Source organism: Polypterus senegalus, chromosome 9 (genome assembly GCF_016835505.1).
Source record: "Polypterus senegalus isolate Bchr_013 chromosome 9, ASM1683550v1, whole genome shotgun sequence".
NCBI lineage: Eukaryota > Metazoa > Chordata > Cladistia > Polypteriformes > Polypteridae > Polypterus > Polypterus senegalus.
The window spans coordinates 28436867-28464507 of record NC_053162.1 but is presented as its reverse complement, the minus strand read 5'-3'; the positions used below and the strand labels follow the sequence as shown (position 1 = coordinate 28464507).

Genomic DNA, 27641 nt, shown 5'->3' with positions numbered 1-27641 from the left:
TGTGATCATTGAACATTTTGTAATTAGATGTAATTAGAATTACTAACGGTCACGGAAGTCCAATGATCCCCAGTAAGAGCCACAAAGTCTGCTTTCTGTAATGCATCTAATTTTGCTTGCTTTTCAGTGTGCACAAAACCATGCTTTTATCAAGGCTTACTTTCGGGAAGTCGAAATGATCAGTCGTAGGAACGCGCTTTATTCCGACTCTAACATTTTTGTAGCTGTGATGTGTGCATCAGTGTAATGGATGTACCAGGAAATCATGCATTGACAAAAGTTCCCGTTTGCTTGAAATTGAAAGTGTGATTAAATGCGTTATTTTTTTAACGCGTTATGGAGTACATGCATCGAAGCTTCTCAGCTGTGCTTGTGCTAATAAAGGGAAACATTTTAAAAATAACGTAACATGATTCTGCTGCACTCTCACTGAGTTTTTGATATCATTTGCACACAAAACTGAAAAAATGTTTTTAGCTTGGACTGGTACTTAAGTTTCTTTGTAGCCTTTTTTTGTAAGCACACACATGCTAACATTACATGTGAACGCAAACATATAATGCAGAACCATAATTTAGAAGAGTGATTGCAGGCACTAGCTAGTGGCTTATGACAGAAATAAACACAACACATTTTTTAGTCGCTTATCATAAAACTGTCGCATTTGCTAGTGCCTTGTATAGGGCTGGTCTATGACTCAAATTATTCCTCACTTCAAACCAAAAGTCATCATTATGCCTAGCCTAGCAAACGTGTTCTTCTACCTGTATCACATAACGCTAAAATAACAGTCAACTTATTGGGATGATGGCCTAGTCTTACTCCTCCAGAGAGCTTGTACTAGTATTTCTCCGATGTGCTCTCTTGTTGTATGAATTCAGACATACACACTTTGTAATTCACAAACTCTAAAGTAAAATGTGACAAACTCTGAGTTTTAGGCCACAGTGTCTTTTCTGCCACTTGCTTACCATCTGCCTTTTTTCAGATGCATTCACAACTGCGTTAAGTAGTGATGCAATTGCATGCCACAACATATTAGGCTTAATGAGGTAATTTGCTAATCGATAAAAGCAATCGTTGCCAACATTTTTAATAGTCGATTATTGTTGAAATTGTCTATTAGTTGTTGCAGCTGTAATGCAGTTGTATTTATTTAACCTGCTACTTCATAAGTCTAGGGATCTGACTTTGGTTTTGTTTTCTGAATATTCAAAGATGTGAATGTTTGGGTGATTCTGACTTGACTACATAATATTGTTTGTGCATGTCTGGCATCTTTTCCAGAGTTCAATCTTTTGGCCTGGGAGTGCTTCAGAAAGGATCAATGGACCCATAGTTTTACTAATATTAACCGTTATCCTTCTTTTTCAGTATACCAATACAGGCAGTCACCGGGTTACTTACGAGATAGGAACTGTAGGTTTGTTCTTAAGTTGAATTTGTATGTAAGTCGGAACAGGTACATTATTTTAATAAATGCTATCGTTAACCGACTGCCAATGAATGATGGAGTTTCACCTCTCTGTGAACTTTTTATTATTTCTACTTTTATTTTCAATGGTGATGGTTTTTCTGTTCTTTACTGTATCACCAGCACTTGCATCAGATTTGTGTTTCAGAGACATTGTTGAAGGATGAATACAAAAAGTTAAGATGAGCTCTTCTGCACAGCACTGTACACGCTATGACAGCAGGAAGGCACCCTTCGTCAGCACTTCTGGCGTATTGAACGAGAGACAATTTCCTGCTGTGTACGTATCTGTACAAGCAGGCTTGCTATTGAGAATGAATGGGGTGACGAGGGGCAATTCACCACCCGCCCACCCACCACAAAGTCACATCCACTTACATACAGTATGCTGCCTGCAGCATCTGCCCACCGAGAATGGACAGGGTGTGGCCAAAGGTGGGTAGTGAACCGCCTCCATTCAGCAGGCAGCCACCTGAAGCACACGATACAATGCTGCTCCCCCGCCTCCCCATTCACCCTCAATGGCCTCTGTTCAGCCACAACTGGGTCACCACTTTCATTATCACCAGCTGCCCACTGAGAACGAACGGGGCAGTCAGGAGCAGTAGCTGCGGCGGCGTGGTGGGCGGGCAGAGAACCGCCCCATCAAGCCTCCGTCCTGCACATGAACGGTAGCTGTGACCCCTGGCAACTATGGACCCCGGGTCACCATTTGCCGCGCACCCAGCCGCCCACTGAGAATGAATGGGGTGCGACTCCCACCGCCCCATTCATCAACCGGAGCCGCTTGAGAGACACTACACTGGGCGAGCAGCGAAATCGCCCCTTCTAGCCACTGCTTGCAGCATCCCCAGGCCGAAGATGACGGAGTGGCAGTTACTGAGCTTGTGTTGCATCCCCCAGACAGATGAAGGAGCAGCTGCTGCCCTGTTCATAAGTCGTATGTCGGATGTCTGTAACTTGGGGGACTACCTGTACTCAGAATTGCCATTATCGCAAGCTGATGCCATAGATTCTTTAACTCAGAGTTCAAGACACCCAGCATATAAATTTTTATTTTCTTTTCTTTATTTTTTTAATTATTTCTTTGAGTCTCATGTTCTTTATTGCAGACTTGTTTATTCAGTTAAGGTGGCTTTCTGATGTTTCTGTATGTTGTGTATATTCTTTCTTATTAGCTTTACATTTTTTTTTTCTTGGAAGGAAAGGTCATTACTACTACCAACTTACCTTTTGTCTATCTTGGTAAATCTAGTTTATTCTAAACTTTTCTTTGTAAATATACCAGTTCTGTTTCATTTTATGTAACTCTTAACTAAGCTTTTGCCTTAATAAAATTCATGTATAGACTGGTGTCGATCCATAGGTTATAGTTATTTAAGTTTTAAAAAGGTATTTTCATACTAAAATCTCCTATGCAGTCTTAACTTGTTTTTGTATTATACATTGTCTTTACTAACAAAAAAAAATCCCTGCTATCAATATGAATTAATCTACACTGCACCCTTCAATCCTTAATTGAATTTGTTTCCCTGATTATCCTTAACCATTGTGGAAATACATAATGCTTTTGATTCTTTATTTTGGTTTAGTGTTAAGAAGATCAAAGCTGTTATAACTATAAATATGTTTTTTTTAATTATTAAAGTTCTTTTTTATACTTCACCAGGTTAGTCGGATATTGTACAGCTTTGCTACTGCTTTTCGAAGGTCAGCCAACAAAACTCCACTGTCTGCAAATCCTCCTCCATTAACCCCTGACAGCAATGTCTTCACATTTACGGTTTCTTTAGAAATCAAAGAAGATGATGGAAAAGGCTCGTTCAGGTACATCTTACAGTATTACAATAAATTGCACCTCTCACTGTGTTGTTTCTTCATGGCAGTTGTGTAGATTTTTTTTTATATATATATATATATATAAATATAGCTGCTATTAAAATCACAGCACTGAGAGAACATTAGGACTTCACTTTTCAGAAACACAAATGTTACATATAAAGTAAAGCAGTTTTAGTTTTGGACATTTGAGAGAAGAGATAGATGACATAGAGAAATCAAATAAGAAAACATTCAATGGTCCAGATGCTTGAGAGGAAACTGCTGGAAATCAAGATTGATATATTTTTTATGAAGGCATATTAGAGTCTGTGTGAGAATAGCAGAGTGGTTAAGAATCGCAACCTGCATGTTTTGGTCAGCAACAGTTGGACACACTGTAATCATTTAATACATTTTGTAAATTTGTATGCTGTACTGAATAAAACATTTTTCTTTAAAACTAAAGGCTACTGATTCATATTTTGCATCTGACTCACCGCATGACCCTATAGTCACAGGACTTGCTTGTGCTGTATTTGAAGAAGAAAAAAAATGTTGTTTGCCATGTAATCCAGTTCTTATAAGATGAGTGAAGGAAAGGTGTCGGACAAATATGAAATAATAATATTAAAGAAAAACACTTTTGTATTATTATTATTATTGTACGAGTTTCCTTTAAATATATTTATACTTTTGACAATCATGCTTTATATTTTATATGTTTATGTAGGAATTTATATTATCCATATGTATCTTCTAGTACTGTACCCCCATGACCCAGGGTTAAATAAGGTCACTGCCATAAAAATGTCTATTCTAATACCCATAAATTGGAGTAACATCTGGATAACCTGAATGAACCCAGAAAATGGTAGTTAAATGGGCAGAAGTGTCTATCAATTTGAGTTTAATCAGGGAGCAATTTTGTGTCTTCTATAACATTGGTACTTTAAGAGTTTTGGACACACAAGCCAAACAACCTGTGCCCTTCAGTCTTTTCTTACTGTAAATTAAGCATGCGGTTACCATATTAATTTCACTTTGTATATTAAATGCATTAGATGCTTGCTTTAATTTGTTGTTCGATATTCTTCATTTCATGTGGAGCCCTTCGCCCTAAAGATAGTGTATTAGCTAGCTGACCAATAGACATGAAACAGTGGACTTAACATGCGTCACAGTCTGATGGAATCAAGATATTGGCTTAGCTAGTGGAACAGTAGGCACTCCAGACTAATGTCAAGGTGGATTTAAAAGAGAGCCCTGTGCAGTGTTATAAGATTGTTTGTATGAGAGTGAGAGAGACTGCAAGTTTAAAGTAGTGTATTGAAAGGGATCAGTCTCTGGAAGTGACCAAGAGTGGAGTGGAAAGCAGCAGAATAAAAGTAAAAATAAAACAAATTGCACAGAATGTTTTGTTATGGCCTTAACTGGTATAAATAAATATGCCCAGGTAACACAATGTCTCATTTCTGTGTTTGAAACAATGTTGTTAAACTACTTAATTTTTTGAAATTTTATATTATTAGAGCATTAACCAAAACACTACTTAACAGAAGTAACATACACATGTCAGTGTTAAATGAATCAAAACATAAACCTCAGTATACATGTGGACTGAACAGAAGAGATGTTGGAGCAGCATAAAATTCATGGTTGGTTGTTCAAACCAAACTATGCTTTATTTACAAAGGTATGAAACGAGATCTGTTTTACTGCAAAGAGAAATGTAAACTACAGAGACTTACTACTAATTTGTTTTTTATGATCAAATTTTTATTGATAAAATGAAAAAGAATTACAGTAAAAGGAAAACAACAAAAAATAATTGATTTTTGGGCTAAATAAAAATTAAAACGGAGAGGAAAGGAGATGGACTGTAGAAACTGCCTCATGGAGCAACCCCCAACCAGCTCTTTACTACCTGAACAGAATGAAGCCAGTGTGGATAGTAGAGCATGAAGTTCCAGAAGTATAAGTTTGTAAAATGAAGACTTCTGAATTACAGGAAAAACAAGGGCAGGTGGTTTCCAGTCGGAGACTAAAATCAACTAGGCTGCAAATGGTTGGAGTCATTAAAAACCTCCACTAGAAGAAAGAAAGGGAAAGTGAGGAGAAAGAAGAAAGGTCTTGGAGGGGAAGAACTTGAAGGAACAAATGAATGGTGAAAAAGATAACTGTAAAGAGGGATTCAGCCACATACCGCCAGAGTGCCACAGCTGGAAGACATTTCTAAAACATGTGGAGGAAAGTGCCAGGAACAATAAAAGGACAAAGATGACATAAGGTATACAATTCTAGTCCCAGGCATACTCCTTATAATCACAGACCTGTGTAATGCAATTATAAAAATGGATCTGATTTAATGTATGTATTATATGTCTAAATGTTTTTATTCTGCCATATTATAAAACCGAGTTATACGCTTTAAACAAAGAAATAGTGTCTACTGAGTAAGAGTTCAAACAATACACAGATTTCCTTTTCAACATCTTTTGTATGTTTATACTGCTTACCCACTGATGAAAGTGGTGCATCAGTGATCTTCAGGATATGCACAGAGGAACCCAACAGATATCCTCTCTCTTGGACCGACTGTAAACCTTAGAAGGAACCACGAGAATGTATATATTGCTTGTTGTTCTTTTTCCTCCTCTGTTGTTGCACAAATGTTGCCTATCCACCACTGACATATACAGCATATTTCCCTGGAATTGCATCTGTGACACAGACTCCTGATTTCACAGCAGTTTAATCCATTGCATCAAATCCACAGTGAAAATATGACCACCATGCTGATTTGCAGTTGGTTTTGACATGAATGGAACAATGATTGATTGATTGTCTCTTGTTCAAAGAATGGTGGCTGACCTAGAAAATCTTGTCTACAGTTTTTTCCACTCTGACACTTCCTCTTTTCACAGACCAGATGAAATGGATGTTCTTGATAGTTTGGTTCAAGGTACCATCTTCATATTTTGTGCATTTACTAATTAACCCAAGCTCTTTACATTGATGTAATTCTTTTATGGTAGAGTTTGTCAAGTGTGAAATTGTCAAGAGTGAAATTTTTTTTTTCCATGTTTAGTGACTTATAAATCAGACTGTTTGATTTCTATCAGGCAAGCACCTGGTTGCTAAAGAAGAACTTTAACATGAGTAATACTTATCAAAATTTTATTTAGTTTAGTGTGGTGATATAGAGCTCCAAAGTACAAAAGAAATTTTGAAATAAAATTTTCAGCAAGCCATAAAAAGGTGAATTTGCAACTACAGGCCAAGGTCTTTTTTAAGCATCCATATCTCAAAAACGTATTAATATACAAGGCTAAAATTTTGCACACTAGGTATTGGATACAATAACATTATTTGCAGCAAATATGAAGCAAATAAGAGATAATTAAGATCATTTTCTAAAATCTGTTGTTTTGGCACTGATTGACTCATTTGCCTAATGGGTAAACCTATCTGAACATTCAGTTTGCCCCAATATTTCTCAGATTCGAATGCTCAGAGTGTTTCAGTGTAGTGTGGACTTGTGCTATTAGTGTTTTCATGCTTGTAATTTAGACTGCTGTGATTGGAAAGTACAGGAACACAATGGTAATTAACAGTTGGCATTGTTTTTTTTGTGTTTTTGTTCCTAGGTCAGTTTGCTGGTGACTGTTTTATTCAGAAGAACTGATTTGTTTTCTTTTGTGAAAACCTTGATTCTTACTAACAATCAGGTCTAAGCTTAAACTACAAAATGTGATCTGAACGTAATTTTGTAATGCCTGTGATCTGGATTCAAATGTAGTACAGATGTAAAACAGGCAGACACACATGTTCACCTGTACATCTTTCTGAAGGAATGGCATTTTTTAAGAGAGCACTTGCCGAACTCTATGAAAGCTTGCTTTTATTGCTTCTTTTTTTATCAGATACATTGTAGGTATGAATATGGGTAGTAATGCTGCCTGTTCAAAACACCCCTTGCTTACATGCATAAGGAGAAAGATAAAGTAGTAACCTTTCTTTTTCTTTGCAATTGAAATCATGTGGCTCTTATCAAGTCAAGGTATTAAATTAGAAAGCTCATTTCAATACTGGTGAAGGTGATTAGTGTTTTGGGTAGGTTGTATCTTGAACTAATTTTCTTTTATAATATAATATAATATGATATACTATATGAATTTCCCCTTGGGATTAATAAAGTATCTATCTATCTAGTTCAGTTTTGTAGATTTCCTGAACGCTTAAATATTGAAGTTAATATACATCTGCCAATATACAAAGTTATCCGGTTTCCTCATAATGGATGCTTATGTTTATAGCCTAAATGCAACCTATGCCTAGTAACAATATACAATAAGAGACCTAATGCAATGTCAGTGAGGGTGTAAACACATTTTAGTTTGTCATGGTCAGTCACATCCAAAGATGCTTCATAATCCAGCGACCCTTCCCTGTCATTTATTCAGTGTTTATTATATGATGTGAAGTTATGCTAATTGTTTGAGTTAAAGCTGCCAAACAAGATTTACAGTAAATAAGGCAATGGGGTAATTTTATGTATTACATGTTCAGTGCTTCATATTTTGAAACCTTAGCAAACTGTTGTTTTTTTTTTTTATACCTTCATACATAATGAGATTTTCTGTTTTTCTTAATTATTTAAGCTTCAATTTAGGGTCACAGTCTTTTGTATACCTGTAATTACGTCTTTATATTTATATGATCAATTTGGTTATTTTTGTAGACTAAGGGTGTCCTTTTTCAATTTTTATAGTACAGTCCTGAAAGATAAGGATAAGCAGTGCTTCAAATTACGCCCTGGGATGGACAAGAAAATTGTCATATATGTTCAACAAACTTCAAATAAGGAACTACAAATAGAAAGGTAATGCATACCAATGTTTGCTAAAACTTTTGAGTTTTTGTACGAAAATAAATTTATAAGATGAATAGTTTCAGTGGAGACTGTTATATAGCAAAGATACCTGGGCATTTAGTATTACAGTGCTCTTCGTAATGACTGGAACAAAAACACATTTTTTCCTTATTTATCCCTCCTCTCTACAGTTTAAAGTTACAAATCAAACAATTCGGATATCATTAAAGTGCACATTGTTGGTGGGGTATTTAACGTATACATTTCAGTCACTTCCTGTTGAAATGACAACACTTTTTATACATGGTCCCCCATTTCAGGACACTATAATATTTGGGACAGTTGGTGTCACTTGTGTGATTACTCAGGTGTGTTTCATTGCTTCATTAGTTCAGGCATAAGATATGTGGGTTTGCTTCTACTCTTTGGAGTCAGTAGCCATTGTTGAACAAGAGAATAAGAGCTGTGCCAGTTAAAGTCAAAGAAGCCATTATGAGGCTGGTAAACAAGAATAAAACCCTACAAGACATTGTTAAAACAGGATTGCCTAAATCAACTGTCTTGTTCATCACTAAGAAGAAAGAACACACTGGTGAGCTCAGTAATTACAATGAAAGGGACTGGCAGGCCAAGAAAGACCTCCACTGCTGTGTGGTAAAATGAGGTCCATGGCTGGTTGACATCTTTTAAATAAATAATTCTAATTGCTGCACTCGAGTGTTAGCCAGAGAGAGCTAGTACGAGTAGATGAGACAGAGAGAGGGCAGACATCCAGGAGGAAGTCCCTCAAGGGGTGATTGTAAACAGCGCTTGGATGGGGAGTGTGGTGATGGCTGGCCACTGCAGCTGAGAGGCAGCACAGCTTTTGAGGACTGACACTTGTGGGTGGTGCCATGGAGCACAAGGCAGTAAGCCTGGCATAGAGGCCATAGAAGACTGCGGGGTCTGGGCTTAAGAGCAGATGCTGAAGGTGGACCGATCTGCTGATGTGTCGTCTCCTCAGTTGCAAAGACTCGCTTGGGGTAAAGCTTGGGAGTTGGCTATTTTAAGCTGGTGCAGTTTCCTGCCTTGTTTTTAACCTTTTTTTACTGGATTATTTATTTGCTTGATTTTAGCTTCCACATGCACATTATTCTTTTTATTGGATTATTTATTGAGCATTTATGGAAGCTCTGCATAATTTATTTGGATACTGATTTGTTTTTGATGGTTGTTTTTAAAAAAAGCGCTATTGTAATAAAAGCACTATGGCACTATTTCACATACCCCTTACTTTGTGTGTGTTTGTCCTCATCTGCCAAGCTCATCCCGGTCATGAATATCGATGGTGTTGGGTTCAAGAGGCTTCTGAATGTAACAAGGAGCATGGAACCGACCCACACTGTCACATGCTGATGACAGAAGAATCCTCAGTATGGTTAAAAAAAAAACAAGCCCCAAATGCCTGTCCAACAGATCAGAAACAGTCTTCAGGAGGTAAATGTGTAATAGTCCACAGAGACTACTATCTGCAGAAGACTTCATGAACAAGAGATAGAAACACTGCAAGATGAAGACCACTAGTTAGCCAGAAAAACAGGATGGCAAATTTACAATTTGAGAAATAGAACTTAAATGAGCTTGTGGAATTCTGGAAAAAGGTCTTGTGGACAGACAAGACAAAGATGAACCTGTATCGGAGTGATGGCAAGAGCAAAATGTGGTGATGATTCAAAGCATACCATTTAATCTATTAACATGGTGTTTGGGGTGTTATTGCTTGGGCATATATGGTTGCCACAGGTACTGGCACACGTATCCTCATTGATGATTTAACTGCTGATGGCATTTACCAAGTGTATTCTGAGGTATATAGAAACATCTGCTCAAGTTCCAGTGAGTACCTTCAATTTCATCTTACAACAAGATAATGATTCCAGACATACTGCTAAGGCAACCCAGGAGATTTTGAGAGTTACAGCATGAAAAAAATGACCAAGCCAGTCATCTGATTTAAATCCAACGGAGCATGCCCTCCATAAGCTGAAGAGAAAACTAAGCCAATGAAACAAGCAGGAGCTGAAGATTGCTGCATGTGAGGCTTGGCAAAGAATCACCGGAGAAGATACTTAGCAGATGGTGATGTGTATGCATTGCAGACTTCAAGCAGTCATTGCATGAGAGTGATAGGTACCAAAGTACTAAATATGACTGTTTTTATATGCCTACTATTGCAAAAACATTCTGGTGCCCTTAAATAGGGGGACCATGTAGAAAAAACTCGTAGGTCCGTCCCACCTTAAATCGCTTCTTAAAACCGTTCTCACCTCTCCGCCAGTGTCTTTTGTTAATCTAAATCTATACTAATAAAAGGCAAAGCCCTCACTGACTCACTCACTTACTGACTGACTCATCACTAATTCTCCAACTTCCCGTGTGGGTGGAAGGCTGAAATTTGGCTTCCTTACAAAAGTTGGGCAGGTTTCATTTCGAAATTCTACGCGTAATGGTCATAACTGGAAGGTATTTTTCTCCATTTACTGTAATGGAGTTCAGCCAGTTCCGTGGGGGGCGGAGTTTCGTGTGACATCATCACGCCTCCCACGTAATCACGTGAACTGACTGTCAATGCACTATGTAGAAAACCAGGAAGAGCTCCAAAACGCGCTGAAGAAAACATGCATTATATAATTGAGAAGGCAGCGAAACAATAAGAAGCGAGCGAGTGACATATACTACCATATTAATGAGTGCTGCTACTTCGAAAAGAAACGTATAAACCTAAACTTTAAATTAAGTTAATAGACAGGGTGCTGCTGGTGTTTCTCATGCCCACGGGTAATGCGGGATACAAGTTTAATGAGAGGACGCAGGATATAAACAAGAATTTTGATCACTTTGTAACTAAGTTAAAATTGCAGGTGAAGGGGTGTGCTTATGCAAATTCCAAGAGACTGTGTTTGTGGGGGATTGACAGTTAACGCGGTTGGGGGAGTCACGTCATCATATCCCCTCCCATTTACCTCATTTCGCTCTGAGCTGAGCTCCGCGACTAACGGCGTCTTCCGAAGCAACTTCATCACACTCCCACCAAATACTCACAGAAAAATCCACAAGTTAATACACACGCTGTCTCTAGAGTTTCTCCACACTCAATGTATTCCTCGCACCCCCTTTATACCCTCTAATCTCCCATTTCAATTCAGATACCTCCAATTTCCTGTAAGGCTCAGCTGCGCGATGACAAGTAATAAGTGTCAAGGACAGACCCTACAAAACGATGCCATTGATTTCAGGCAAGATTGCTTTTCTCCTGGACAACTATACTTGCATTCTCAAATGTAAGCTTGCGCAGCTTCGTCATATTACAACCGGAGTGCAGCCAGAAACTTTTAAGTACCGGGTCTTAGATAACATTAAATTAAGCCGTAGACATCGCAACATCACACAAGATAGCAGCTCACGAGAACTTACTGAACGCAGTCGAAAGTGATCACTTCCATGCATCAAACCTGTTCAAAAAACGCATTACACAATTTACAAGGTGATGGCTTTCTATGGCGTTCGTTTATAAAGCAGCGGAGAGGCTGTGTGAAGGCAGCTACACAGAAAAAGCAGAGCGCCACACTCTGAATGTATTGCTGGCATCACCATTATACCCTCTGATCTCCCATTAGAATTGAAATGCCTCAAATTTCCAGTACGGCTCTGCTTCGCGATGACAATTAATAAGTCTCAGGGACACACCCTACAAAAGGTTGCCATTGATTTGAGGCAACATTGCTTTCTCCTGGACAAAACTATACGTTGCATTCTCAAAAGTTAAATATATATATATATATATATATATATATATATATATATATATATATACACACCCCGATCTACAATACTGTCAAATAAACGACCCACACACCATAGCGCAACATGAGAGGCTTCACCTTTAGTGCTGACGTCTTAGGTTCGATACGCGAGAGTGGGTGCAGTGCGTGTGTACTGCCTGATGAGCCCAGAATTAGGGCGAAGCACGTGCCGCGTACTGTTTGCATTATTTGATAGTATAGTATATTTCAGTATATTCAATATATATATATCAGCGCTTAATGATTCATTTTACTCTCGCAACCCCTGTTTGGGAAGAAGTATGAAAAAATATGAGGTTAACGCAGAAAACCAGATCACCAATTTAAGCTTTAGGAATCATAGATACTTTATTCGACATCAATGATTGTTTTGGTAAAGCCATACTCGGTGTAATACTCCTTCCATATTATAATATTTCCGCGACTAGCCAAGATTAAATGAACGGAAAAAAAGTAAGAGCGAAGCGAGGGTGACGCAGGCAGGCAGGCGACAGCTCAATAGCTCGAATCTGGATATACTACAGTAGGTTCTATTTAGTCGCCAGAAATATCTTTGGTAGGAATGGAAGTTGGATTTAGTCTTTAAATTTCTATGGTGAGGAAAAATTTATGCAATGATGATTAAATTTAACTTTCATTCCTACTAAACATATTTCTGTCGACCAAATAAAAATTACTTATATTTAAAATTTAAATAGTACTTGAACAAATACGATATTTCATAATACCCACGCAGCACTAAGTGCACGTAAGATTACGTGTCATCCGTTTTAACAAGCAGCATATTGCACTGATACGAAATAGCCTGCCCATTTAATTATTTAGGAATGGATAGATAAATTAAGATTTTGATAGATCTTAGAGATAGATAGATATATATAGAGATAGATATACATATATATATATATATATATATATATATAGAGAGAGATAGATAGATATATATAGAGATAGATATACATATATAGAGATAGATATACATATAAGATAGATATAGATATACATATATAGATAGATAGATATAGGTGTATGTAAATGTGTGTCTGTATATATGTAGATATGTGTGTGTATATGTATATATATATATATATATATATGCCAGCAACACTCATGACAATGACAAAACAATTACATTGTCAATCATGTTACATTATTATTAAAATGTTTTCTTTTCTTTTTCATTACTTCTTTAACACACTACTTCTCTGCTGCAAAGCACGGGTATTTTGCTATATATGCATATGTATATATGTGTATATGTATATATATGCATATATATGTATATATGTATGTGTGTGTGTCTGTGTATGTCTGTGTCTATATATATGACAGCAACACTCATATCAGTGACAAAACAATTACATTAACAATCATCTTACGTTATTTTTAAAATGTTTCCTTTTCTTTTTTCATAACTTCTTTAACACACTACTTCTCCGCTGCGAAGCGCGGGTATTCTGCTAGTGTGCTGATAAAAGAAAAGCTGCAAGTAGCCGGCTATTCCATCCCCCCACCAACTTAGAACGTGCACAAACTTCTCCCAGCTCATGCCTTGATTGATTATCTGGGAGTGAAGTGGAGTTTTAGAGTGGAAATAATAGATCATTATTTGAAATACACGCATTTCACGTGTGTTCCGTTTCTACAGTAATTCGTGTAAACACATTTTTAAAACAGAAAGCGTTTTCATATTGTAGTAGTAAATGACAAAATGTAAGCATAAACTATATAATGTATGAAGCCTGAAGTCCAAATATCAAACACTTTCACAAAAGGTACAAATATAACACAACAAACATGCTTTTATTCAAAAATATAACTGCAGAAAAAAGCCGCCTTAGCATGCCACATTGACATATACTACAGCTGTCACGGTAGCGTAATGGTATAAGCCGCTGGCTAGTGTTCAAAAGGTCATGAGTTTGATCCCACACGATTCAGTTTTAAGAAGTAAACTGCTCTTATTCTTACTATTTTAGAATAAAAACATGCATTTGATTTCAGTGTGTAACAGCCGATGTAATTTATGATACTTGTAAAGGTTAGGTTTTTTTTTTTTTTTATTCACTTTTCATTCTCACAGTCGTGTTCAGGATCCTTCCCTACCCCTCCCCCCCACCTGAGAATGCTGTTTTCACATAAAGCGTACTTGTGACTGCATTCTCGTGCCAATGCTTGCGAACTTAAATGCCTGCGTGCACTTTTCTTGGCATTACACGTCTATTTTTTTGAGCATGCTCGTGTCGGTCAAACACAGGAACATATGTTGGTATACAAGTATAACAAAACAAGTGCACTTTTATTCTAGACTATAAGTGAAGAAAAAATAAAGCAAGTTACAGTAGGCGGTTAATACGACAGCTTGTGTGGTGCAATGCTAAGAACTGCTGATTTCCGAACCGTGCTATATAAAATCATCACATTCAAATATTAACAATTCCCACACACCCTTCCTACATTCACGACATGTGTAGTTGTTGCAGTGTACACATCTCTCTGTGCTATGGTTCCTATTACACTGAATGAGCACCTGACATTGTACTTTCTTCCCTATATAAATAACATTCGAGTATAGCACGTCTCCAAATAAATCACATTCAGTATAGCGTCTCCAAATAAATCACATTCGAGCTATAGCGCGTCTCCAAATAAATCACATTTGAGTTATAGTGCGTCTTTATGTGAAAACAGCATTGTCAGATTGGGGAGGGGGAGGGATCGTGAACACAACAGAGAGAATGGAACTGAATTTAAAAAAAAAAAAAGCTAACCTTTACAATTATCATGCATTTACACTGGCTCTTACAGACTGACTGAAATCAAATGTATGTTTTTATTCTAAAAAAGTTCAGTACATGCAATATTATTTGAAAATGAACAGCGTCAGATCTGAGAATTCCCTGTAATTTGCAGCTCTATTCATTATCTCAAAACACCACGCACATTCACAGTAATTCCCAGTTATGTCCACCACTCACACCCACGCCCACAACCATACAGAACTGATCCCACATCAGAGAATTTCCAGTTCCTGCATAAATTCACACCTGATCTGACGCTGTTCGTTTTTAAATAATATTGCATTAGTGCGATGATGTTTTGAAACCACAGCATAGAGAAAAGTGTGTACATTGCTTCTTACAGGAAAAGACAATGGAAAAAGTACACTTTAATAAAAGTGCACTTTTGTTATACTTTTACACCAACATATGTTCCTGTGTTTGAGCGACACGGGCAGATGGGGAGTGTCTGATGATTGGATATAGCGCCGAAGTTACTGCTCTTTACCATTCTCTCCTCTGCATGTCCTGGAGTACAAAAGAAACAGCATACAGCAACATGCGGGGACTGGCAGGAACACTCAATAAAACTGAATAAAAAGAAAATCAAGTGACAGTGAGATACGAAGAAGGTAGCTTCGCCAGCGTTTGTGTGTCAGAACCCTTTGGGGGTGGGGGGTGCATTAGTATGCATCGTGGTACACTGCATAGCTATAGCGCGTCTTTATGTGAAAACAGCCGTGTCAGATGGGGTTGTATGGATTGATTCTGAACGCGACTGAGAGAATGAAAAGTGAATCAAAAAAAAAAAAGCTAACCTTTACAAGGATCATAAATTACACCGGCTGTTACAGACTGAAATCAAATGTATGCTTTTATTCTAAAATAGTAAGACTAAGAGCAGTTTACTTCTCAAAACAGAATAGTGCAGAATCGAACTCGCGACCTTTTGATTCCCAGTCAGTAGTCGAATGTATTGCGCCACGGAGGCGATCATAATTAGTGGGTGTCAATGTCACATGTTAAGGCGGCTTTTTTTTTGCAGCTATATTTTTGAATAAAAGCACAATTGTTGTCTTATATTTGTACCTTTTGTGAAAATATTTCTTTGATATTTGGACTTCAGGCTTCATACATTATATAGTTTATGCCTACATTTTGTCATCTACTACTAGAATATAAAAAACGTTTCTGTTTTAACAATGTGTTTACACAGATTACTGTAGAAACGGAACAGACATGAAATGCGTGTGTTCCAAATAACAATCTATTATTTCCACTCTAAAACTCCACTTCACTCCCAGATACTCAATCAAGGCATGGGCTTGGAGAAGTTCGTGCACGTTCTAAATTGGTGGGGGGATGGAATAGCCGGCTGCTTCTACCTTCTCTTTATCAGCACATTTAGAAGACAAAGGACGCTGGCGGAGAGGTGTGAAGGGATTTAAGAAGCGATTTAAGGTGGGACAGATTTACTAGTTTTTTCGTAGGCTCTGGTAATTCTAGTGTTAAATGAAAGTTTGCAATGTGTACTTTATCACATATGAATTATTTGATTTGTAATTTTAAACTGTGGAGGATATAGGTAAATCAAGAGAAAATGTGTCTTTGTCTCAAACATTATGGAGGACACTGTAACCTGTACATGTAATTGTTACAGAATTGGGTAAATGAGTATAATAGAACCTTTATTTAAGGGAGGAGATACATGGAAATCATGTATCGAAAATATCCATAGCCAACCCATTTTTTTTTTGGTTCCAAGCTACAGCAAACCTAGATTTAACTTTGTCCTTGAAGTATAATATGTATATATTTAAATAGCTTCAAATACGAATGCATACAAAGATACAAATCATCTTTGTATAATAATGTTAAGTTGCTGGTACAAGTGATTGTACTTGTATCAGTGTGGCCTAAATTAATATGGAGACGGATTTATAATAATCATAGTAATGTGATATTGAAAATACAGGTACATGTGTTGAGAGTACAGGAAGCATTCGTCAAAATCCCCAATGACTCAAACATTTCTTATTGTCCCTGCAAGAACTCTCTGACTTATAACACACAGTCAATTCAATTAAATTCAATTAAATTGTTCCAAGCAATAAATTTGGTTTGTCAGCATGTTTTATATAGAGACCAGTACAAAAAATTAAAAGCACATCAACAAAGACCATAGCCATCAAACATAAACTTAGAACAAATAAATAAAATATAATAGTGAAACATTAGATCAGACATATTAGCATAGTCGGTCAATCTATTTGGCAACGTAGACAGCTGCCTTTATGAAAGTTAAGGGGCGTGCACACTGGACACCAAGGGATTGCACGTGCTGAAATAAACCCCTCCTCAATCATCTGCACTAACTACACCTAGTGTCAGTATTTATGGAGTTATACACCCCTGGGGGTCTTTTCCTCACACTACTATCGAGCAATTCAGTGCTTCTTCCCAAAGTACTTGTTAAGTTTATTAATTTATTGAGTGATTGATTGATTGTATTATCTGTCCTGTGAATATGTATTCTTATTTTTTTATGTTTCTGTTGCTGTATGCTTTTGAGTTTCTCCAAGGGATTAATAAAGTTTATCTAATCTAATCTAACTCAAGCCATGCATGATCCAGAGTCAGACCAATCTACAATACTAGATATTTAACAGATCAATGTGCAAGGTGGCTTACGATAATGGTGGTAATTATAATGTGTTTTTTAAACTAAACTGATTAGCCTAATAACATCAAAAATTCAGTGAAATTGAAGTATAATTATTTCTTAACATGTACTGGTGGATCCTCTTTACCCTATTGCTGTCAGTGCATGTTCCCAACCCATTGCTGCTATTGTATGGAAATGATGCAATGTTATTATCCAATGAATGCATGACGTCAGTTTTTCTAGCAATGGAGAGCTTTTTTAGCATGACAGGAGCAACAGTGAATGGGAAGAGTACAATCATCAAGTCACTGGTGATGCTGAGTAACTGAGGACGGGATTTGCAGAGTTTTAATGTAAGCCTGTTTGAGAGATGCTTATTCTTTGAGTCTGTCTTTAGCAGTACATTTAAAGTCTACGGTTGCAGTCCTTTGTACTTTGCCACATCTGTGTCTCCTATTCTACGCCAGTTTTAGGATTGCTATTTTGATTATCATTGCTGGATTATTATATATACATTGTAGCGCCCATGATTATCCCATTGCATATATTCTGATTTTACCATTTTTTTTAAATTTTGTTCATTTCTGGAATCTGTTTAAGGTGTCAGTTTGATGTCTGTTAAGTTTGCACCATGCCTTTTAGCTTGCAGAACAAAGTTAAAAACTAACACAAGTGTTTAGATAAGCTTTTGGGATTTCACATAAAACACAAAGTAGGTACTAAAAACAATTAAATGTTTAATTATTTTAAAGATAATTTTCTTGTTTTATATTTTTTCCAAATGTGTAAAATATTGTATATTTATTATTTTTGTCTGTTGTTCAGATAATGCACTATATCATGAAGCGTGCGTACCAATATGTAATATGTGTGAATTAAGAGTATTATGCCTAGTAAGGATAAATCTTTGCTTTGGGGGTTGGAGGATAAAGGGAGGTAAAAATGCACTTTGCCTTAGGCGACATTATTCTATCCACTGATCCTGGAAAACTGTTCACCTCATTGAAAGCTCACCTTCCCTTATTTCCTGTACAATTTTGAACCGTTGAAATCTTGGTTATTGAGTAAAAGTTCTTACGCCAATAAACTCATTTAGCAACCCCAATGAAATGTAATGGAAACATAAAATGTCATACATGAATCCGGTTGAATAAGTAGGGAATGGATTAAGGAGAAGAGGTTAAGATGGCATCAACACAACCTTGAAAATTCTGAAACCTGTGAGGATGATACTCACCTCAGCCACTCGAAGCAGACAAGTGATATAATGGATGATCTTCCAAGCTATAGTGGATATTATACAGTACAACTTTCAAAGTTGAGAACATGAGAAGGAACCTCTCATATTTGTTAATCTTCAGCAAGGACATGCTGACTCATTGACTACCCCAATTTGGCAATGCCAGAGCTTATTATAGAGATAATATGGAAATTTTGGTCTTAGTGTATCAGCGTATTAAAAATAGAACGAAATTCTATTCTATATTAATTCTAATTCTATACTATGGAAAGAATGTTTGTTTCATATATCACATAAAACAAACAGCTATTTGTTTTACATAAAATTTAACAAGCTACTCTATCTTAATTGTGCATGTAGTTAGAAAATGATAAGCATTAAGTTACAGTTTCTTAGTTACTGGAAGCATATTAGTAATGTGAACTTCGTTTCCAAAGTAATTGTTAAATTATTTTTTGTGTCTTCAGGTGTTTCGGACTCCTACTGTGTCCTGGCAAAGATGTACGCAACAGTGACATGCATTTGCTAGATTTGGTGAGATATTTATTTTTCTTGTTTTCTTTGTATAGTTTAAATATCAAATACAATTTTTCTTGTTTTCTTGTATAGTTTAAATTATCAAAGTGTTTTTTTCTTAGTAGGTTAAGAAAAGAAAGGAATTGATTCTTCCTACATATTACTTATAGCAGTACACTTTTGTGTAGTACTATCAATGTATAACTATCATTGTTGCTGAGCTGAATCTTAATGATGCTTGAAAAGCTGAGTACTATAGGTAACATCTTTGTTTTACACTTCATAGAAGCAGGTTTGATATTTAGGTGTTTTACATTGCTTCCTTACTTTTTTGCTTGGATGTGTGTCTTGTTTTATTAAAACAATCTGCATTGAACATTGCTAATGGTGTTTTGGTGATTTCTAGGAATCCATGGGTAAAAGTTCTGATGGAAAGTCCTATGTAATAACTGGAAGCTGGAATCCTAATACGCCACAGTTCCAAGCAGTTAATGAAGAAACCCCAAAAGGTATATCAACATATAAATACACACTAGCTCATAATGAGCCTATTTAGAGTTACCAGTTAACCTAAGATGCATGAATGCCTGGAGAAAATCCCACACACAGGGAGAGAATGTGCAAATTTCATGTCCCTGGACCAGTGAAGTTGCATTAAAAAAGCACCGTTCTATTGATCCATTATTGTTTTAAGTTTTTAAATACTTCTTTGTACTATACATCTTTTCTTTTTTGCTGGTTCTGTCAGTAACAGAAGTTTTTTTTTTAATATGTTCTATCCTTAGTAATGTTTTTGGAACAAGTAGTATTTTTATTTTGCTTATTGATGTGACACTGCTCCTTTTGATACAAAATGAGCATCCTTTCACAATAGTATGAAAGGTAACAAAAGACAATTTTTTGAGTGAAAGATAGAATGTGATGTTAATATAACTTTTAAAATCTTCCTGATCATTTTAGAAATGTTCTTTTTTTGTGATTACAATATAATCTAATAATGAAATTGTACTGTGGTTTATAAAATATTGTTTCCAGAACAATTTGAGAAAAACAGTTTGGTAGTAAATAGATTGGAACCTTTCTGAGAGACAAGGAAAAACACTGAAATTTTAACAAACAATGCACATGTCGATCTCCAATTTAAAACCATACAACCAGCTTTACAGAATCATAACTTTTACTCTGTTTGTTTACAGATAAACTGATGTATATGACAACAGCGGTTGATCTGGTTATCACTGAAGTTGAAGAACCTGTACGATTTCTTTTGGAAACCAGAGTTCGAGTATGTGCTCCCAGCGAGAGAGTGTTTTGGCCTTTTAGCAAGCGGAGTTACACGGAAACATTCTACTTAAAGCTAAAGCAGGTGATTTGATACTTCCTTGTAATTTTTTCAGACATTAAAAAGGTAAAATATTTATGTAAATTTACATTAACTTATAGCTGTCTTGGCCAGTGCCTTTAAAATACCATAATGTATTATTAAATGGGGGGAAAAACTTTTTTTTTAGAGTTCCCTTATGCCAGTAATGTTTTTCCGATTACCCTTTAAGTCGGGGGAGGGGGGTTTGGGGGGAGTATCAGTCTAACTTGTATAGATGCCAGATTGATTTTTTATATATATATATATATATATATATATATACACTGCTCAAAAGAATTAAAGGAACACTTTTTAATCAGAGTATAGCATAAAGTCAATGAAACTTATGGGATATTAATCTGGTCAGTTAAGTAGCAGAGGGGTTGTTAATCAGTTTCAGCTGCTGTGGTGTTAATGAAATTAACAACAGATGCACTAGAGGGGCAACAATGAGATGACCCCAAAACAGGAATGGTTTAACAGGTGGAGGCCACTGACATTTTTCCCTCCTCATCTTTTTGGACTGTTTCTTCACTAGTTTTGCATTTGGCTACAGTCAGTGTCACTACTGGTAGCATGAGGCGATACCTGGACCCTACAGAGGTTGCACAGGTAGTCCAACTTCTCCAGGATGGTACATCAATACGTGTCATTGCCAGAAGGTTTGCTGTGTCTCCCTGCACAGTCTCAAGGGCATGGAGGAGATTCTAGGGAGACAAGCAGTTACTCTAGGAGAGCTGGAGAGGGCCATAGAAGGTCCATAACCCATCAGCAGGACCAGTATCTGCTCCTTTGGGCAAGAGGAACAGGATGAGCACTGCCAGAGCCCTACAAAATGACCTCCAGCAGGCCACTGGTGTGAATGTCTCTGACCAAACAACCAGAAAGACTTCATGAGGGTGACCCAAGGGCCCCATGTCCTCTAATGGGCCCTGAGCTCACTGCCCAGCAGCATGCAGCTCGATTGGCATGCCATAGAATACCAGAATTGGCAGATGCACCACTGGTGCCCTGTGCTTTACAGATGAGAGCAGGTTCACCTGAGCGCGTGACAGAAGTGAAAGGGTCAGGAGAAGCCATGGAGAACATTATGCTGCCTGTAACATCATTCAGCATGAGCAGTTTGGTGGTGGGTTAATGATTGCCTGGGGAGGCATATCCATGGAGGGTCACACAGACCTCTACAGGCTTGACAAAGGCACCTTGGCTGCCATTAGGTATCAGGATGAAATCCTTGGACCCATTGTCAGACCCTATGCTGGTACAGTGGCTCCTGGTGCGACAATTCCTGGCCTCATGTGGTGAGAGTATGCAGGCAGTTCCTGGAGGATGAAGGAATTGATACCATTGACTGGCCACCACACTTTCCTGACCTAAATCAATAGAACACCTCTGGGACATTATGTTTTGGTCCATCCAATGCCACCAGGTTGCACCTCAGACTGTCCAGGAGCTCAGTGATGCCCTGGTCCAGATCTGGGAGGAGATCCCCCACAACAGCATTTGATAAGGTGCCACATGAGAGGTTGGGCATCAAGTTAAAAGAAGTGGGAATTCAGGGTGATGTTTTTAGATGGGTGCAGAATTGGCTCAGACACAGGAAGCAGAGGGTGATGGTGCGAGGAACCTCATCAGAACTGGCTGATGTTAAGAGTGGTGTTCCACAGGGGTCAGTGCTAGGGCGCTGCTATTTTTAATATATATAAATGATTTAGATAGGAATATAAGTAACAAGCTGGTTAAGTTTGCAGATGATACCAAGATAGGTGGATTAGCAGATAATTTGGAATCCGTTATATCATTACAGAAGGACTTGGATAGCATACAGGCTTGGGCAGATCTGTGGCAGATGAAATTTAATGTCAGTAAATGTAAAGTATTACACATAGGAAGTAAAAATATTAGGTTTGAATACACAATGGGCGGTCGAAAAATCGAGAGTACACCTTATGAGAAGGATTTAGGAGTCATAGTGGACTCCAAGCTATCAACTTCAAACAGTGTTCAGAAGCCATTAAGAGGCTAACAGAATGTTAGGTTATATATACGATCTGTGGAGTACAAGTCCAAGGAGGTTATGCTCAACCTTTATAATGCCTGGTGAGGCCTCATCTTGAGTACTGTGTGCAGTTTTGGTCTCAGGCTACAAAAGGACATAGCAGCACTAGAAAAGGTCCAGAGAAGAGCGACTAGGTTGATTCCAGGTCTACAGGGGTTGAATTATGAGGAAAGATTAAAAGAGCTGGGCCTTTACAGTTTAAGCAAAAGAAGATTAAGAGGTGACATGATTGAAGTGTTTAAAATTATGAAGGGAATTAGTACAGTGGATCGAGACTTGTATTTTAAAATGAGCTCATCAAGAACACGGGGACACAGTTGGAAACTTGTTAAGGGTAAATTTCGCACAAACATTAGGAAGTTTTTCTTTACACAAAGAACGATAGACACTTGGAATAAGTTACCAAGTAGTGTGGTAGACAGTAAGACGTTAGGGACTTTCAAAACTCGACTTGATGTTTTCTTGGAGGAAGCAAGTGGATAGGACTGGCGAGCTTTGTTGGGCTGAATGGCCTGTTCTCGTCTAGATTGTTCTAATTGTTCAAATGCAGCCCTACTAACACCATCTGTCATCTCATTAGAAACATGCACCGATGTTGTCAGGCATGTATACAAGAACACAGGGGCCATACAAAGTGCTGCGTACAATTTTGAGTTGCTGCAATTAAATTTTGGCAAAATGGACTAGCCTGCCACATAATTTTTCACTCTGATTTTGGGGCGTCTTTGAATTCAGGGCTCTGTAGGTTGATCATTTTCATTTCCATCAAACGATGTGGCATCCTTTCGTTCCTAACACATTACCCAGTCTATATCAGTATAGATATCCTTGAGGATTTCTTTTTCTCATTGAGATCTGATGTGTTTTCAAAGTGTTCCTTTAATTTTTTTGAGCAGTTTATATATATATATATATATATATATATATATATATATATATATATATATATATATATACACAAACCGGATTCCAAAAAGTTGGGACACTATACAAATCGTGAATAAAAACTGAATGCAATGATGTGGAGGTGCCAACTTCTAATATTTTATTCAGAATAGAACATAAATCACGGAACAAAAGTTTAAACTGAGAAAATGTATCATTTTAAGGGAAAAATATGTTGATTCAGAATTTCATGGTGTCAACAAATCCCAAAAAGTTGGGACAAGGCCATTTTCACCACTGTGTGGCATCTCCCCTTCTTCTTACAACACTCAACAGATGTCTGGGGACCGAGGAGACCAGTTTCTCAAGTTTAGAAATAGGAATGCTCTCCCATTCTTGTCTAATACAGGCCTCTAACTGTTCAATCGTCTTGGGCCTTCTTTGTCGCACCTTCCTCTTTATGATCGCCAAATGTTCTCTATAGGTGAAAGATCTGGACTGCAGACTGGCCATTTCAGTACCCGGATCCTTCTCCTACGCAGCCATGATGTTGTGATTGATGCAGAATGTGGTCTGGCATTATCTTGTTGAAAATGCAGGGTCTTCCATGAAAGAGATGACGTCTGGATGGGAGCATATGTTGTTCTAGAACCTGAATATATTTTTCTGCATTGATGGTGCCTTTCCAGACATGCAAGCTGCCCATGCCACACGCACTCATGCAACCCCATACCATCAGAGATGCAGGCTTCTGAACTGGCGTTGATAACAACTTGGGTTGTCCTTGTCCTCTTTGGTCCGGATGACATGGCGTCCCAGATTTCCAAAAGAACTTGAATCGTGACTCGTCTGACCACAGAACAGTCTTCCATTTTGCCACACTCCATTTTAAATGATCCCTGGCCCAGTGACAACGCCTGAGCTTGTGGATCTTGCTTAGAAATGGCTTCTTCTTTGCACTGTAGAGTTTCAGCTGGCAACGACGGATGGCACGGTGGATTGTGTTCACTGACAATGGTTTCTGGAAGTATTCCTGAGCCCATTCTGTGATTTCCTTTACAGTAGCATTCCTGTTTGTGGTGCAGTGTCGTTTAAGGGCCGGAGATCACGGGCATCCAGTATGGTTTTACGGCCTTGACCTTTACGACAGAGATTGTTCCAGATTCTCTGAATCTTGGATGATGTTATGCACAGTTGATGATGATAGATGCAAAGTCTTTGCAATTTTTAAGCTGGGTAACACCTTTCTGATATTGCTCCACTATCTTTCTGCAACATTGTGGGAATTGGTGATCCTCTACCCATCTTGGCTTCTGAGAGACACTGCCACTCTGAGAAGCTCTTTTTATACCCAATCATGTTGCCAATTGACCTAATTAGTGTTTATTGGTCTTCCAGCTCTTCGTTATGCTCAAATTTACCTTTTCCAGCCTCTTATTGCTACTTGTCCCAACTTTTTTGGGATTTGTTGACACCGTGAAATTTTGAATCAACATATTTTTCCTTTAAAATGATACATTTACTCGGATTAAACGTTTGATCTGTCATCTACGTTCTATTACAAATAAAATATTGACATTTGCCATCTCCACATCATTGCATTCAGTTTTTATTCACAATTTGTTTAGTGTCCCAACTTTTTTGGAATCCGGTTTGTATGTGTGTGTGTGTGTGTGTGTGTATATATATATATATATATATATATATATATATATATATATATGTGTATATATATATATATATATATATATATATATATATACATATATATATATATATATATATATATATATATATATATATATATATATATATATATATATATATATATATATATATATACATATACAGTCCTGATCAAAAGTTTAAGACCACTTGAAAAATGGCAAAAAATCATGTTAAGATCCAACCATGCAAAATAAGGTTGCAAGTAGAGCTTCAACATGCAACAAGAAAAAATGGGAGTCAGACAAAACATTTTTTGACCATGCAATTTAATGAAAATAACGATTAAACTGAAACAGGCTGTTTTACAGCTGATCAAAAGTTTAGGACCACACCTCCAAAAAAAACCCGTAAACCCCCCCAAAACAGAAATCAAACTTCCAAACATGAACTCAGTACTGAGTAGCTCCACCGTTATTGTTGATCACTTTAAAAATTCGTTGCGGCATGTTTGATGCAAGCGTTTCCATGAGGTGAGTGGGAACATTTCTCCAAGTGGTGAAGACAGCCGCACGAAGGGCATCTACTGTCTGGAACTGTTGTCCATTTTTGTAAACTTCCCTTGCCATCCATCCCCAAAGGTTCTCAATTGGATTTAGATCAGAGGAACAAACAGGATGAGCCAAAAGAGTGATGTTATTCTCCTGGATGAAGTCCCTTGTCCTGTGGGCATTGTGTACTGTAGCGTTGTCCTGTTAAAAAACCCAGACGTGGGCCCTCAGTCATGAGAAATGCTCTCTGCAACATCTGGACATAGCCAGCGACCATTTGATGCCCCTGCACTTCCTGAAGCTCATATTGTTCCACTGAAGGAAAAAGCACCCCAGACCATTATGGCGCCCTCTCCACTGTGGCACATAGAAAACATCTCAGGCGGGATCTCCTTGTCATGCTAGTAACGTTGGAAACCATCACGACCATCAAGGTTAAATTTTTTCTCATCAGAGAATAAAACTTTCTTCCACCTTTGAATGTCCCATGTTTGGTGCTCTCTTGCAAAGTCCAAACGAGCATTTCTCTGGCGTTCAAGGAGACGAGGTCTTTGAAGACGTTTTTTTTTTTTTTTTTTTTATTAATTTTATTACAATCAATACATAGCAATCACATTTTACAAAAAAAAAAAAAGAATTATGCTAAGAACAGATCGATCCCCACCCTTGAGAGAGAGAGCAAGCCAAACGGTGTAAAATTTAAGGCTTTTAAAAATACCTAAATCAACAAATTCTCTGTGCTTTATATAATCATTTCAAAATATTACTGATTAGATCCTGCCATGTTTTGAAAAAAGTCTGCACAGATCCTCTAACTGAGTATTTGATTTTTTCCAATTTTAAATAATATAACACATCAGTTTCCCACTGACTTAAAAGAGGAGAGTTTGGGTTCTTCCAGTTTATCAGAATAAGTCTGCGTGCCAAAAGTGTAGTGAATGCAATCACAATTTGTTTGTCTTTCTCCACTTTAAGACCCTCTGGAAGAACCCCAAACACAGCTGTTAATGGGTTAGGAGGGATTGTGAGTCCAAGACTGTCTGAGAGGTAATTAAAATTTTTGTCCAGAATAATGTTAATTTGGAGCAGGCCCAGAACATGTGACCTAGTGAGGCTGGAGCTAATTTGCAGCGTTCACAGGTTGGATCATGTCCTGGAAACATTTTGGAGAGTTTTAGTGAGACAGATGTGCTCGATATATAATTTTGAGTTGTATAATTGTATGCTTTGCATATGGAGCTCGAGTGAATTCTCTGCATTGCTACTTTCCACTCCTTTTCTGATATATTAATTGAGAGATCATTTTCCCAGTGTCCTCTTGGATCTTTGAAAGGAAGGGATTGTAAAAGGATTTTATATATTGTAGAGATGGAGTCTAACTCCTTGAAATTGAGCAATAATTTTCCAGCGTGGATGAGGGTGCAAGATGAGGAAAATCTGGAAGGTTCTGTTTAACAAAGTTCCTGATTTGAAGATAGTGAAAGAAATTTGTAGCTGGAATGTTAAATTTGGAATGTAATTGTTCATAGGATGCAAAGACGTTGTCTATATAAAGATCTCTAAGCAAGTTAATTCCAAATTTTTCCAGATATTAAAACTGCACATGTTTGTGAGGGTTGAAAGAGGTGGTTCTTTTGCAGGGTGCCACAGAAAGAAGCTTCTCCGTCTTAAAATGCTTTCTACATTGGTTCCAGATTCTAAGTGAGTGGAGCACAATTGGGTTATTAGTGTATTGCCGATAGCGTGTGTTTATTGGTGCACAAAGCAAGGAATACAAAGAAGTACTGCAGGATTTTACTTCTATTGCGGTCCATGCCTGTGTATGTTCTTCTATTTGTGTCCAGGTTCTTATCGACTGTATATTTGCGCCCAGTAATAAAACTGGAAGTTAGGTAGAGCCATGCCGC

At 37.4% G+C, this 27641-nt stretch overlaps 1 protein-coding gene across 3 annotated transcripts in view; it reads left to right on the top strand.

Moving 5' to 3' along the window:
• The window catches only part of LOC120535158 (rab GTPase-activating protein 1), a 243125-nt gene that overhangs the window by 69806 nt on the left and 145678 nt on the right, over positions 1-27641 (top strand). For all 3 annotated transcript variants that reach the window (XM_039762787.1, XM_039762786.1, XM_039762788.1), the window contains 5 exons: positions 3144-3301; positions 8067-8177; positions 19163-19229; positions 19618-19720; positions 20408-20577. In XM_039762787.1, the coding sequence (XP_039618721.1) occupies positions 3144-3301; positions 8067-8177; positions 19163-19229; positions 19618-19720; positions 20408-20577 (609 nt within the window). The remainder of the gene's footprint in view (positions 1-3143; positions 3302-8066; positions 8178-19162; positions 19230-19617; positions 19721-20407; positions 20578-27641) is intronic.